The 12,819-nt window shown below is 35.3% G+C and overlaps 1 protein-coding gene across 4 annotated transcripts; it reads left to right on the plus strand.

Annotated features, from left to right (window-relative positions):
- The first annotated feature begins 878 nt into the window (after positions 1-878).
- On the plus strand, positions 879-12,045 carry LOC109173828 (myosin-6-like). Of its 4 annotated transcripts, XR_002052968.1 has the most exons (41): positions 879-1,246; positions 1,732-1,860; positions 2,093-2,236; positions 2,328-2,473; positions 2,552-2,708; positions 2,820-2,878; positions 3,019-3,178; positions 3,526-3,675; positions 3,761-3,897; positions 4,008-4,154; positions 4,306-4,407; positions 4,721-4,778; positions 4,855-4,956; positions 5,406-5,443; positions 5,551-5,677; positions 5,786-5,956; positions 6,055-6,186; positions 6,293-6,402; positions 6,486-6,546; positions 6,731-6,908; positions 7,005-7,210; positions 7,374-7,493; positions 7,775-7,873; positions 8,115-8,327; positions 8,413-8,552; positions 8,691-8,796; positions 8,871-8,915; positions 9,016-9,096; positions 9,188-9,358; positions 9,460-9,606; positions 9,744-9,935; positions 10,036-10,164; positions 10,281-10,351; positions 10,448-10,547; positions 10,638-10,694; positions 10,851-10,907; positions 11,001-11,081; positions 11,175-11,257; positions 11,405-11,537; positions 11,716-11,787; positions 11,899-12,045. XR_002052968.1 is itself a non-coding variant. In XM_019323144.1 (40 exons), exons 1-39 carry the CDS (start codon positions 1,244-1,246, stop codon positions 11,517-11,519), a joined length of 4,524 nt encoding a protein of 1,507 aa, XP_019178689.1. In that variant the 5' UTR covers positions 879-1,243; the 3' UTR covers positions 11,520-11,537; positions 11,899-12,045. The 4 variants fall into 4 exon arrangements, 2 of the variants coding, with proteins under 2 accessions (XP_019178689.1, XP_019178687.1); XM_019323144.1 differs by lacking the exon at positions 11,716-11,787; XR_002052967.1 differs by having other exon boundaries at positions 880-1,246; positions 11,405-11,787.
- The last annotated feature ends 774 nt before the right edge of the window (positions 12,046-12,819 follow it).

The following is a 12,819-nucleotide window of genomic DNA, read 5'->3' on the forward strand; positions in this document are numbered from 1 at the left end:
TTCTACATTTTTTTTTTTACATTATAGATCGATTAATGAACATCAATCAATGTTAATAATAATATATAATACAATTAAATATTAGATACATATTTAGTTATGTCTTATACTACTAATATCAATGTTAATTAATAAATATTATTGTAGTCGGTCAAGGCATGAGCTCAACTTGATGGACTTGGATTATAGGCTCGAGAGACGCATGTTAACCATGACCACAGGAGGATGTCCAATAGTGGCAACTAATTTAATGTGAGACGTTTCTAGAGATCGTTATGACAAGTTTTTTCTTATCAATATCTAAACGTTATTTTTATCAAACAATTAATAGCAACCTTGTGTTTTATTCCTTAATCCATTACCGTATATTGTCAATTAATTTGGAGTTATTGAGACAGATTCTTGATTTAACTTGTTGCATCACCTAACACGTTAACTTTATAGCAAAAAATCATTCATTTAAAATGTGACTACTTATATCTATATTTTTTTTATTTTACTTTTTTCAATCAAATTACATGACAGAAGTATAATACCTGTTGCTCGATTAGTATGTTAGTATTTTCTTGTTCACCTTAGTTACATTTAGAATCGAGTTATACTATTTATTTTGTAGGTCCCAAGAAAAATATCAACATCAAAATTTCGGGTGAGAGAGTAAAGTTAAAGAGTAGAAAAAGTAATTTTTCTTTTGAATCCAATGGTATGCTGACACGCGGCAAGTCAATAGCAGGAATCTAGGAGGGCAGACACGGAAATCAACTTCATTTAACATCCATTTGGACCATTTTCATTAAATCCTAAATGAATTAGTTGTCATTATCATAATTGACATAATTAACAATATTAATCTTTCGGACCAAACCCCTAAAATCGTGGGCCGAGAAAATAAAAGAAAAGAAAAAGAAAAACAAAAAAACCGGGCAGCGAAGCAAGGAAGGTGGAGCAGGAAAAAACTGGGCCGAAAATCTCATTTTGTCTCTCCCAAAAACCTCTCCGAAGAATCGGAGATAAAAAAGGAGAGACTGAAAGAGTGAAAGAAGAAGAAGAAAAGAGCTCAATTAGTTCATAGATCTCGCCGAGGATAACCGGCGAAAGTTAAGTCGGTACAGCTCATTGCTGTCTGCATTTGCATTTGCTGCTTGAAGTGAATTGTTTTTTTGCGGCTTTGATTTGATCTGAGCACGGAGCTGATCGATACGCCGCCGCAGGAGAATCTGATCTGCTTTCGGTTTTACGAGAAATGGTACCGATTTGTTATCCTTTTGTTGTCTGCTGGTCTGGATTTGATGATCCGCGTGGCATTGATTTGAACTTGTGTGTGGATTTTTAATGATGTTTGTATTGCATTTGTTTTGTGGTTTTGTTTCAGTTAAAACTAGTTTTTAGTTCTGGTCAATTAGCTCATGACTGAATTGGACTTCAGTGTGATCTTCCTCTGATCGGTTGACAAAGCTTGATTTCCACACCCCTAAACATTGTTGAAATGACATTAAAAAATAATAATTTCACAGAGAAATATTATTGATAGAATGCTAGAGAATTGTTAGAATGTGGTCTTCCAAGCAGATGAAAAATCTTATTACAGCAGCTGATTACCACTCATGGATGAATTATAGTAATTTTGCTTTAGATTTATTTTGCCCCATCTATATATGAAAAATACTTCCAAATATTTTTTTGACATATTTGTAAGATTGTGGATGGTCAATCTGGTGGTTCATTTTGTAGGCTGCTTTAGTCAGCTTAGGTGTTGGGTCTCTTGTTTGGGTGGAGGATCCTGATGTAGCCTGGATCGATGGGGAAGTTTTGGAGGTCAAGGGTGAAGATGTTAAGGTTCTTTGTACATCTGGGAAAACGGTGAGTGCTTCTTCTACACAATGTGGCATTGCCAAATAACTATGCTATGACTTCTGTTGTCAAATATTTGACATTTCTTGACCTCACAAGCCTATGAGGACTCCTATTCCCTTATTCATTCTTACTATATATTTGTAAAGATTACTTTTTTTTTTTTAAAAATTTTTTATATGTTAGTTTATAAAAAGGTATAGAGCATAGGGGTGAACTGAGTTTAATTTTGGTTTAACAGGTTGTTGTTAAGTCCTCCAAAATCTATCATAAAGATGCTGAAGCTCCATCATGTGGTGTCGATGATATGACAAAGCTGGCTTATCTGCATGAACCTGGTGTTCTTCAAAATTTAAAAACCAGATATGATATTAATGAAATATATGTATGTTTCCAGTTTCCAACATCTATTCTCATTTCCTTTAGTATTCTCACTATAGCTAAGGCGGCTGCTAATTTCATATTGTTGGCTTCAGACGTATACAGGGAATATATTGATTGCTGTCAATCCTTTTAGAAGATTACCTCATCTTTATGACACTCATATGATGGCACAATATAAAGGTGCTGCATTTGGGGAGCTGAGTCCTCATCCCTTTGCCGTTGCAGATGCTGCGTATAGGTAAGAAAATATGCCTTGTTATCCAATCAAGTATTAAATTTTGTTTTGAAACTGGAATTAACAATTCCCTGGATACAGACTTATGATCAATGAAGGAATAAGTCAGTCAATATTGGTCAGTGGTGAGAGTGGTGCTGGTAAAACAGAAAGCACAAAACAATTAATGCGTTATCTTGCTTATATGGGAGGGAGAGCTGCAACTGATGGGAGGACAGTTGAACAGAAAGTCCTGGAGGTCTGACACATCTGAACTTAAAGGAAACCTGATGTTGAGTAACTTTATACTGCAGTATAAGTAGGTCTCTTAGCATAAAATTCTTTACTCTTTATTTGTGATTTTTTGCAGTCTAATCCTGTTCTGGAAGCATTTGGTAATGCGAAGACTGTCAGAAATAATAACTCAAGGTGGGAAAGATTTTTTGTTATTATTAAAATTTTCATGTATTGCATTATTATGGCACTTTCTAGCTGTCCTTCCTTCTACATTTTTTTGAGTAATTATAAATTTAAATTTTATTTTTTAAAACAAAAGTTTAAAATTGCAGTCGGTTTGGTAAGTTTGTGGAGATTCAGTTTGATCAGAAAGGAAGGATTTCAGGAGCTGCTATCAGAACATATTTGCTGGAAAGATCTCGGGTTTGCCAATTATCTGATCCTGAGAGAAACTATCACTGTTTCTATTTGCTCTGTGCTGCACCTGCAGAGGTAAATGGTTTCATTTGTCCTTTCTCTTTATCTAATTTTGCTGACTTTGCTTAATGAAAATATTTTATTATGCAACTCCAGTCTCCAGCATTGTTTCTTTCCTATCCAGTTTTTCTCATATATGGTACTTCACAAGCATTTTGGCTTATCCTCTAGTTATGTGTACCCGAGGCTTCGTGTGATCTTAATTTTGTGCTGTTGCCTGTTGATTAGTCAAGTTGTCTGCCACTTAGTTTTGCCTGATTACATAACAGTTTGATGTGTTGTTCTGCAGTGCTAAGCTCTCTCTCTCTTTGAAAATATAAATGATACTGTAACATTGAGATTCATTATCTTTTATATTACAGGAACTTCAAAGGTACAAACTGGGACATCCAAGGACATTCCATTATCTGAATCAATCAAATTGCTATCAGTTAGATGGGGTTGATGATTCCAAAGAATACTTAGAGACTAGAAGGGCAATGGATATTGTTGGAATAAGTTCTGAAGAGCAGGTTGTTTGATGGATTATAATGTAACAAGCAATTTGTAATGAAGTAGTTCTAATATTTTCTTTGCACTTCTTTCTTTTGCTCTCAGGATGCAATATTTCGAGTTGTGGCTGCAGTCCTCCATCTCGGGAACATAGAATTTGCAAAGGGAAAGGAGATTGACTCATCTGTTCCTAAAGATGAAAAGTCTATGTTTCATCTAAGAACTGCAGCTGAGCTGTTCATGTAAATGGCCCTTTTTGTAGTTATTTGCTTTATTAAGCCTTAGCTATTATGCTATTTTATTTTGTTGAGATGAAAAGATTGCAACTTCTCAACTATAAAGTTATTTGTAGGTGTGATGTGAAGGCATTAGAAGATTCCCTATGTAAACGTGTTATTGTAACTCGTGATGAGACTATCACCAAGTGCCTGGACCCTGAAGGGGCCACTGTCAGTAGAGATGCTTTGGCCAAAACTGTATATTCAAGATTGTTTGATTGGTGAGGATTTGTTTTTGCCAAAGGTGGATGCATTTGTTATATACTATATGACCATCACTCTTTGCAATGTACTTGATCCAATGTGAGATTCTTGAAAGTGACTAATAAGCATTACCTCTGCTTTACTTATCCCCTCTTACTTTGCTTGCAGGCTTGTAGATAAGATTAATAATTCGATTGGTCAAGACCCAACTTCAAAATCCTTGATTGGGGTGCTGGATATCTATGGATTTGAGAGTTTCAAGACTAACAGGTGCTTAACTGTGCTTATTGCTTTGGTTTTTATGTGTGATCTTGTCTTCAGAGTTCAGACATAATTGTCTGGATTTATTTTGAAATAATTCATCCCTTTAAAGTCTCGATGCGAACTTGCTAAGTGACCACGCCATTATTTTATTCCATTAGTTAGAAACACAAGGTTAATTTTTTCCTGTTTTATTCCACATTTTTTTTTTTTTCAAAAGTAACATTGTTTCAAAGAGCTAATGCCTTGTCTGAACTCGTGAGCTGACTATATGTAGATTACATGTATAGAAAGTTTCATATCTAATGTCTATTCTCTGCAGCTTTGAACAGTTTTGTATAAACTTGACAAATGAGAAGCTTCAGCAGCATTTCAATCAGGTTTTACTAATTCTATGCTCTCTTGTTGGGGTTTCAGTATGTTCAAAAACAATAACAAAACCTCCCTTTTTGACAGCACGTTTTCAAAATGGAACAAGAAGAATATACAAAAGAAGAAATTAACTGGAGCTATATTGAGTTCATTGACAATCAAGATGTTCTAGATTTGATTGAGAAGGTTTGTCCCATATCTTTTAGGCTTCAAACTGATACAGTTTATGTTGAAAACTTCTTGATATTTATATCTCTTCGTATAGGAAGCATGTAGCATGTAATAACAGTTGTTAATGGCATACTTCTGCATAAGAATTTTAGTAAATCCCTTTTCGTGCTCTCCTCACTTTCACCCTGTCTTGCTAAACTCCAATTTGTTCTTTTCTTATGTACTTATCATGAATACCATGTCCCTTCTACATTTTACTGTTTTACGTGGTATACATTCTCTTCCTTGAGGATGAGCATATTGTTTAATATCATACTTATATTTTTATTTCCTGTTCAATGCTGGGATTTCTGATGTGATATTTCCAAGCTTTCAAATTTGGTAAAAAATAAGTCTAGAAGTCCCTATCCATCTGTCTCTTTCTTGTGATCAATCATATTTGTAACACAAATTTTCTTTTTCAGAAACCAGGTGGTATTATAGCACTTCTTGATGAAGCTTGGTAAGTATCAAAGTACACCACTGTAAAAGTTACTACAGAATTTCTTGTCCATATTTGATTGTATTTATTATCAGGTTTGAGTGATATAATTTGGTCTTTTCTTGTAGCATGTTTCCCAGATCAACTCATGAAACATTTGCTCAAAAGCTTTACCAAACTTTCAAAAATCATAAGCGTTTCAGCAAACCCAAATTATCTCGTTCTGACTTCACTGTTTGCCACTATGCTGGTGATGTAAGTTTTACCCATTATGCATTTAGAATAAAGAACTATAATTTGAGATATAGGAAAAATTGCAACTACCTGTATTTTAATGGATGGATGTTTATGTTCATATTTCAGGTCACTTATCAAACGGAACTGTTCCTGGATAAAAATAAAGATTATGTCATTGCTGAACATCAAGCACTTCTGAGTGCTTCCAAGTGCCACTTTGTTTCAGGTTTGTTTACACAATCAACTGAGGAGTCCTCAAAACAATCGAAGTTCTCCTCTATCGGCACCAGGTTTAAAGTATGCCATAACATTTTTGTTTCCAATTGTGTCATCTTTGCTTTTGTGGGAAGCATAAAGCATAGTGAACCATAACATTTATTTTCCTACATTTGCAGCAACAATTGCAATCTTTGCTGGAAACTCTGAATGCAACTGAGCCTCACTATATTCGCTGTGTAAAGCCTAATAATTTGCTTAAGCCGTCTATTTTTGAGAATCAAAATGTTCTGCAACAACTTCGCTGTGGGGTAAGGAAGTCTTATGAAGTTGATCGATATCATTGTGGGAATTATAAGTTTGGCTGTTGATATTCTTAATTCTTCACTTACCGTACTGGTGGCTTTTTGCTTCCAGGGAGTGATGGAAGCAATTAGAATTAGTTGTGCTGGATATCCCACTCGCAAACCTTTCTATGAATTTTTAGATCGCTTTGGCCTCCTTGCGCCTGAAGTTTTGGTTCGAAGGTATGTGAATTCTTACTTCTTACAAGTTCATTGAAATTACTAGAAGGCCCTGATCTTGATCCTCTTAACTGAATGCACAATAGCGCGGATGAAGTCACTGCATGCCAGATGCTTCTGAACAAAGTGCAACTCGAAGGCTATCAGGTAAATTCATTAAGTAGGATATTGCAGGCTCGTGATTATAATTACACTTCATAAGTCTGCTTCTATAATCTTTTATGCTGGCTGGGAATGGGATATAGTAGGCTAGTACTTAAGTCACTGCATAGGCCAAACTGCCCTTATAATAATCTTTAGTTCGTTTAAATAATCCATTTTGCTTTTGCAGATTGGCAAAACGAAGGTCTTTCTGAGAGCTGGTCAGATGGCAGAGCTGGATGCTCGCAGAAACGAGGTGTTAGGAAGATCTGCAAGCATAATCCAGAGAAAAGTTCGTTCTTATATGGGTCATAAGAGTTTTACATTGTTGCGTCGATCAGCAATACAATTGCAATCTGTGTGTAGAGGTATTCATATCTGCTTGAAGCCTAAAGCCACTCTTTCTTGTTGATGGCATCGTATATCATACGACTCTTTGACTCTTTTCTCTTTGCTTACTGCAGGAGAGCTTGCTCGACAAGTATATGAGAGCTTGAGGAGAGAAACATCCTGTCTTAGGATCCAGAGAAATCTGCGAATGCATCTTTCTAGGAAGGCTTACAAAGAGGTTTACTCTGCTTCTGTTTCGATTCAGACAGGCATGCGTGGGATGGCTGCACGTAATGAGCTTCTTTTCAGAAGGCAAACAAAGGCAGCAATTATCATTCAGGTATTATACCAGATTACCAGGGTCCATTAGTTTGTTTGCTAATCTGTTGATGGGCAATATGTAAATGTTTGTACTGAAAACATTGCCCCATTTTTTGTGTGCATGCCCTCGCGTGATACGTTCTTTAGTTGAAATTTCTTAATGACACATGGTATGTTTTCAGAGCCATTGTCGCAAATTCCTAGCCCACTTGGATTACAAGAAGCTGAAGAAAGCTGCAATTGTCACGCAATGTGCTTGGAGGGGAAAAGTTGCTCGCAAAGAACTACGAAAGCTTAAGATGGTGACATCTCATTCTTTGTCTTTCCCTTTTATGTTGCCTACCCTCTTAGTCCAACCATTCGCTCTTTGGTACACTGTTGTTACATTTAGTGCTAAAATTTCTGAAGTATGTAAAATCTTTCATACTCAAACATCACAGAAACTGGCTAGTCTATCCATTTCTTTTGTATGGTCTTTTAAAAATGTGTTTTTGAAGTATATTATATCTAGATAAAGATACGACTTGCCAACTATTTTTTGTTGAACTCCATCTGTCCCTTATATTATGTATCTCTATTGCAGGCTGCACGGGAGACAGGTGCTCTCCAAGCTGCAAAGAATAAATTAGAGAAGCAAGTTGAAGAATTGACTTGGAGACTACAGCTGGAGAAACGTATGCGGGTCAGTAAATGCACTGAACTTAGAGGATTCTTCCAGGACCAATGATTTAACTGTTTTCTCCATCAAAAACAGAAAAAATGTTTACATTGCTAAAATACTTTTACGGAAATCAAGTTTTTTTTTTTTTTTAAAAAGTCAATAACTCAGGTCTTATTATCATAAAGTGGACTAATGAAACTGGATGCATCATAAAATGAACCTTTGATTACTCAAATCCTAAAACCTAAATTCTCTCTTGTAGGCTGACTTGGAAGAAGCAAAAACACAAGAAAATGCAAAACTACAATCTGCTTTGCAAGATCTGCAAGTTCAGTTCAAGGAAACTAATGAATTGCTTGTGCAAGAGCGTGAATCTGCAAAGATGGCAGCAGAGAAACTCCCAATTATACAGGAAGTCCCCGTGATTGATCATGAGTTGATGAATAAGCTTACTGCTGAGAATGAAAGGCTCAAGGTAAGTATCCTGATGTTTGTGGATTTACCGAGCACTGGAACTGTGTATATTCACTTTATATGATGCATTTTTATTGATGTTGCAGACTATGGTTAGCTCTCTAGAAAAGAAGATTGATGAAACAGAGAAAAAGTTTGAAGAAACAAACAAACTAAGTGAGGAAAGGTTGAGGCAAGTGATGGAGGCAGAGTCGAAGATTGTTAATTTGAAGAGTGCCATGCAAAGGTCTAGTAATTTCTTTGTAACTAATTAGCAAAAATCCAAATCAGTGTATAATCTGACTCACACGGAATTGTTGTGAACTTTAAATGGTAAATGCCATTTCTGACTTTCTGAGTATGATTAAAATCTTCTGTAATCTAGGCTGGAAGAAAAAGTTTTTGACATGGAATCAGAAAACCAAATTCTTCGAAAGCAGGCCCTGTTGACACCTGCAAATCAGATCACAGAACCTTCGACTTTGTCCAAGGTGAGAATGCGAGGATTAAGTGTTCTTAACTTGTTTCTATTTTTCAAATCTCATGTTTACAAACTAATTTGCAGATACTGGAAAATGGGCACCATCTGAATGATGAAAGCAGAACAGGCGTAATATATTCTCTTCTTTTTATAAAATTTTTGTTAATCCCGTAATTGTTACAATACTCAATTAAGTTATGCCTACCAACTAGATGTTTGGTATCTCCAGGAACTGCCAAGTGTCTCACCTGCTAAAATCTTTGAAACACCTGATAACAAGCCGAGGAAACCTCCAACTGATCGACAACATGTGTGTGCTCCCTTTCAATTTTTGATACTGATCAATCTTTCCCGTATAAGTTTTGGTTGACTTGGTATCTTTGCTGGCCATGTTGTTGCAGGAGGATGTGGATGCACTCATGAACTGTGTAATGAAGGATATTGGTTTTAGTCAGGGAAAACCTGTTGCGGCTTTTACCATTTACAAATGCCTTCTCCACTGGAAATCTTTCGAAGCTGAAAGGACAAGTGTGTTTGACCGTCTCATTAATATGATTGGTTCAGCCATTGAGGTAATGTATTTATTTTGTCAAATAGTTTTCGATTGTTCTTATTATTTTAGCAGCAGATACAATGAAAATCAAAATTTAATGAAATCTTTACCATGTTGCAGAACCAAGAGGATAATGAGCACATGGCATATTGGCTGTCAAACACTTCTACATTGCTGTTTTTAATCCAGAAAAGTTTGAAACCTGCTGGTGCAACTCCTTCCCGTAAACAGCAAGCTCCAACATCCCTGTTTGGAAGGATGACAATGGTATATTTAATTGCTATATATTTTCTCTTCTAAATGAAGTTGGCATTAGTGGAATCTGAACTCACAGGGTGGGTTTGGATGAACTATTCATTTATCAATTTGTTTTAATAACACTATTATTGTGTACGTGTTCACAGGGGTTTCGCACATCACCATCTTCTGTCAGCATCGAAGCAGCAGCTGCTGCACTCGTAGTTCGCCAAGTTGAAGCCAAGTACCCTGCTCTACTTTTCAAGCAGCAACTTACAGCATATGTTGAGAAAATCTACGGAATTATTCGAGACAACTTGAAAAAGGAGCTGGGATCACTGCTATCTTTGTGTATACAGGTGCAACCAAACATATCCCGGTGTTTTATTTATTGCATATATGAATTATTTGCACAATATTTCATGGATTATGTAATAATTTTAATACAATGAAATTCAGGCACCCAGGGCCTCAAAAGGAAGTGTGCTAAGATCTGGACGGTCGTTTGGCAAAGATTCTCAGACGAATCACTGGCTTGTTATCATTGATCGTCTCAACTCTCTTCTCTGCACATTGAAAGAAAATTTTGTACGGGCCTTCTGCACATATTTTTTTTTTCCATCATCTCCTTCAATATTAAGACTGCCTCTACTTAAAAAAAGAAAAAATCTTTGAATGTGAACTTTTGATTTTTTGGGTATCAGGTGCCTCCCATTCTTGTTCAGAAGATATACACGCAAACATTCTCGTACATCAATGTGCAGCTCTTTAACAGGTGAACCTCAATTTTGACACCTAAACGTTTCCTTCAATTCTGTTGACTTGTTGCTATATTGCGGGACTAATTTTATGCTATTTGATCTATATGAAGTCTTCTTCTACGTCGTGAATGTTGTACATTCAGCAACGGGGAATACATTAAAGCTGGATTGGCTGAGCTAGAGCTATGGTGTGTCCAGGCTAAAGAAGAGGTAATGTAATCTCTTCACCGTCAAAAGTTCTGATCAAACTCGATTAATATCTCATCTCTCGTTTCTAACTCTTTTCCCTATTGAAAACAGTATGCAGGTTCTGCCTGGGATGAACTAAAACATATAAGACAATCTGTCGGCTTCTTGGTATGCTTATTTCTTTGATACAATTTTTGCATTGTAGTTTCATCGCTTTCAGTTTTCTCCACCCCATATGTCTATTGATGATTCCAGTTTTCTATTAAGCTCGAGTTATTTCACTGATTTTACTTAATTCTTTTTCTCTACTAATGTTATTTATAGGTTATACATCAGAAGTACAGAATATCTTATGATGAAATCACCAACGATTTGTGTCCTGTAAGTCTCACTTCTCCCCTTCCTCTTACAATATATATAAAAAAAAATTCTATAGAATTTTGGATTCTTGCAATAACACTTCCGTTTTCACAGATTCTGAGTGTCCAACAACTATACAGAATATGCACCTTATATTGGGATGACAAATACAATACTCGAAGTGTATCTAATGATGTAAGTAACTTGCAACTAGAACTCCCTCTCAAAATCCTTGGAAGATCCGAATGCTTAGCATTTTTTTTTTTTTCATTTTTTAAATGTAAATAGGTCATTTCGAGCATGAGGGTGTTAATGACCGAGGATCTAAATGATGCTGAGAGCAGCTCTTTTCTCTTGGACGACAATTCAAGGTGAAGTTTCATACCATTGTTTGCTTAGCAGTCTTTTCAGATTGTACTGATATTCCGTTTCACAATTCACTACATTTTATAAGCTTTTTAGTCAAGGCAAAACGCAAACTTTAGTATAATCCAATCAGTCCGTGTTTGTAACTGCAGCATCCCCTTCTCCATTGATGAGCTCTCCGATACACTTGAAGTGAAAGACTTTGCAGAGGTGAAGCCTGCAGAAGAACTTCTCGAGAATCCAGGCTTCCAATTTTTACAGGACTAAGTCTGAGGACACCTCGAGGTCTCTTAAAATTTTCTTCCCCTGCACAATATTGCATTGTATATCCATTCATTTTTTTTTTTTTTTTTTGATTCGTTTTATTTTCTGATTCTTTTCATATAGATTGGTGTATAAATTTTGCATTTTGTAATTTGTAAAATCCATATCATAAGGGGCTTGGGCATATTCATTCAATCAGGACATTCTTTCTGGGGAGATATATAGGCTGTCTGCTGTAGATATTGGGGAGATATCAAGAATTCACATTCTGGTACAGACATATTCTATACATATAAATACAAGAATCCATATTGTAGTGTTTGGTTTCATGTGTATTATTTGATGTTCTTTTAATGTGAATTGTATGTTCATTTCATTGCAGGATGAAGAAGTGATATCTAGAATGAATATGAAGTTATAACGAAATGGACATGAATGCTAAATGAAATGTACATGACTTGGGTAAAAAAATTTGATGTTATGTGATGCAAAGTGTAAAGTGCATCCAAAAATTGACTCGATTTCAAAACATCATACGCATTTGGAAAATGCGCTTTACATGCACATTTGGAGAATGCGTTTGACAAACGCATTTGGAAAACGCGATTTACATGCGCATTCGGAAAATGTGCTTGATATACGCATTTAGTTGGAAAGTGCGATTTACATGCGCATTTAGAGAATGCGCTTGACATTAAATTATTTTTCTAAAATTATGATATTCTTTGATTCAAATGCATTTTTCAAATTACCTTTCCCTATTTTTTTTTTAAAGATTTAAAAACGGTTTATTTCCGTTTGGGGCTCGACATGTGTTTCTTTCTTAACCCTATAAGAAGGGAGCTGGGAGCATTTTTTCTCTCTTATAAGTTTGAGACCCTCATACCTTAAGTCTTAACTACCTGAGTTACTATATTATAATTTCCACTTGTATTCGTATACCTGATAGTATTTATCACATCAGATATGTTAAAATTATATTACATTATACATTTATACATCACATTTTATGAAGTAAAAATTATATGAAGCAAAATGAATAAATAAAGTCATGTACTTAACATATCAAAGAGTTTATGTGAAGTTTCTTTGTCAAATCATACCTTATGTTAAATCTTTACATTTTATAAAGACATTTTCACTTCATGTAACTACACTATTAATGAATCTTTAAATTAATGAGAAAAATAAAAGTACACTCAATTATGTGTATGTGATAATTTTTTATTTTAAACTTAATGAATGTGACAATGAGAAACGTTGTTATAAAGTACAGAATACGTCAATATTTACATTTGAACAC

Source organism: Ipomoea nil, unplaced genomic scaffold, assembly GCF_001879475.1.
Source record: "Ipomoea nil cultivar Tokyo-kokei standard unplaced genomic scaffold, Asagao_1.1 scaffold0482, whole genome shotgun sequence".
Taxonomy (NCBI): domain Eukaryota; kingdom Viridiplantae; phylum Streptophyta; class Magnoliopsida; order Solanales; family Convolvulaceae; genus Ipomoea; species Ipomoea nil.

Coding starts and splice junctions, on each gene's coding strand:
- LOC109173828 (XM_019323144.1), top strand. Junction 10,548..10,637: donor GTGTCCAGGCTAAAGAAGAG/GTAATGTAATCT, acceptor TATTGAAAACAG/TATGCAGGTTCTGCCTGGGA. Junction 11,082..11,174: donor CTCGAAGTGTATCTAATGAT/GTAAGTAACTTG, acceptor AAATGTAAATAG/GTCATTTCGAGCATGAGGGT.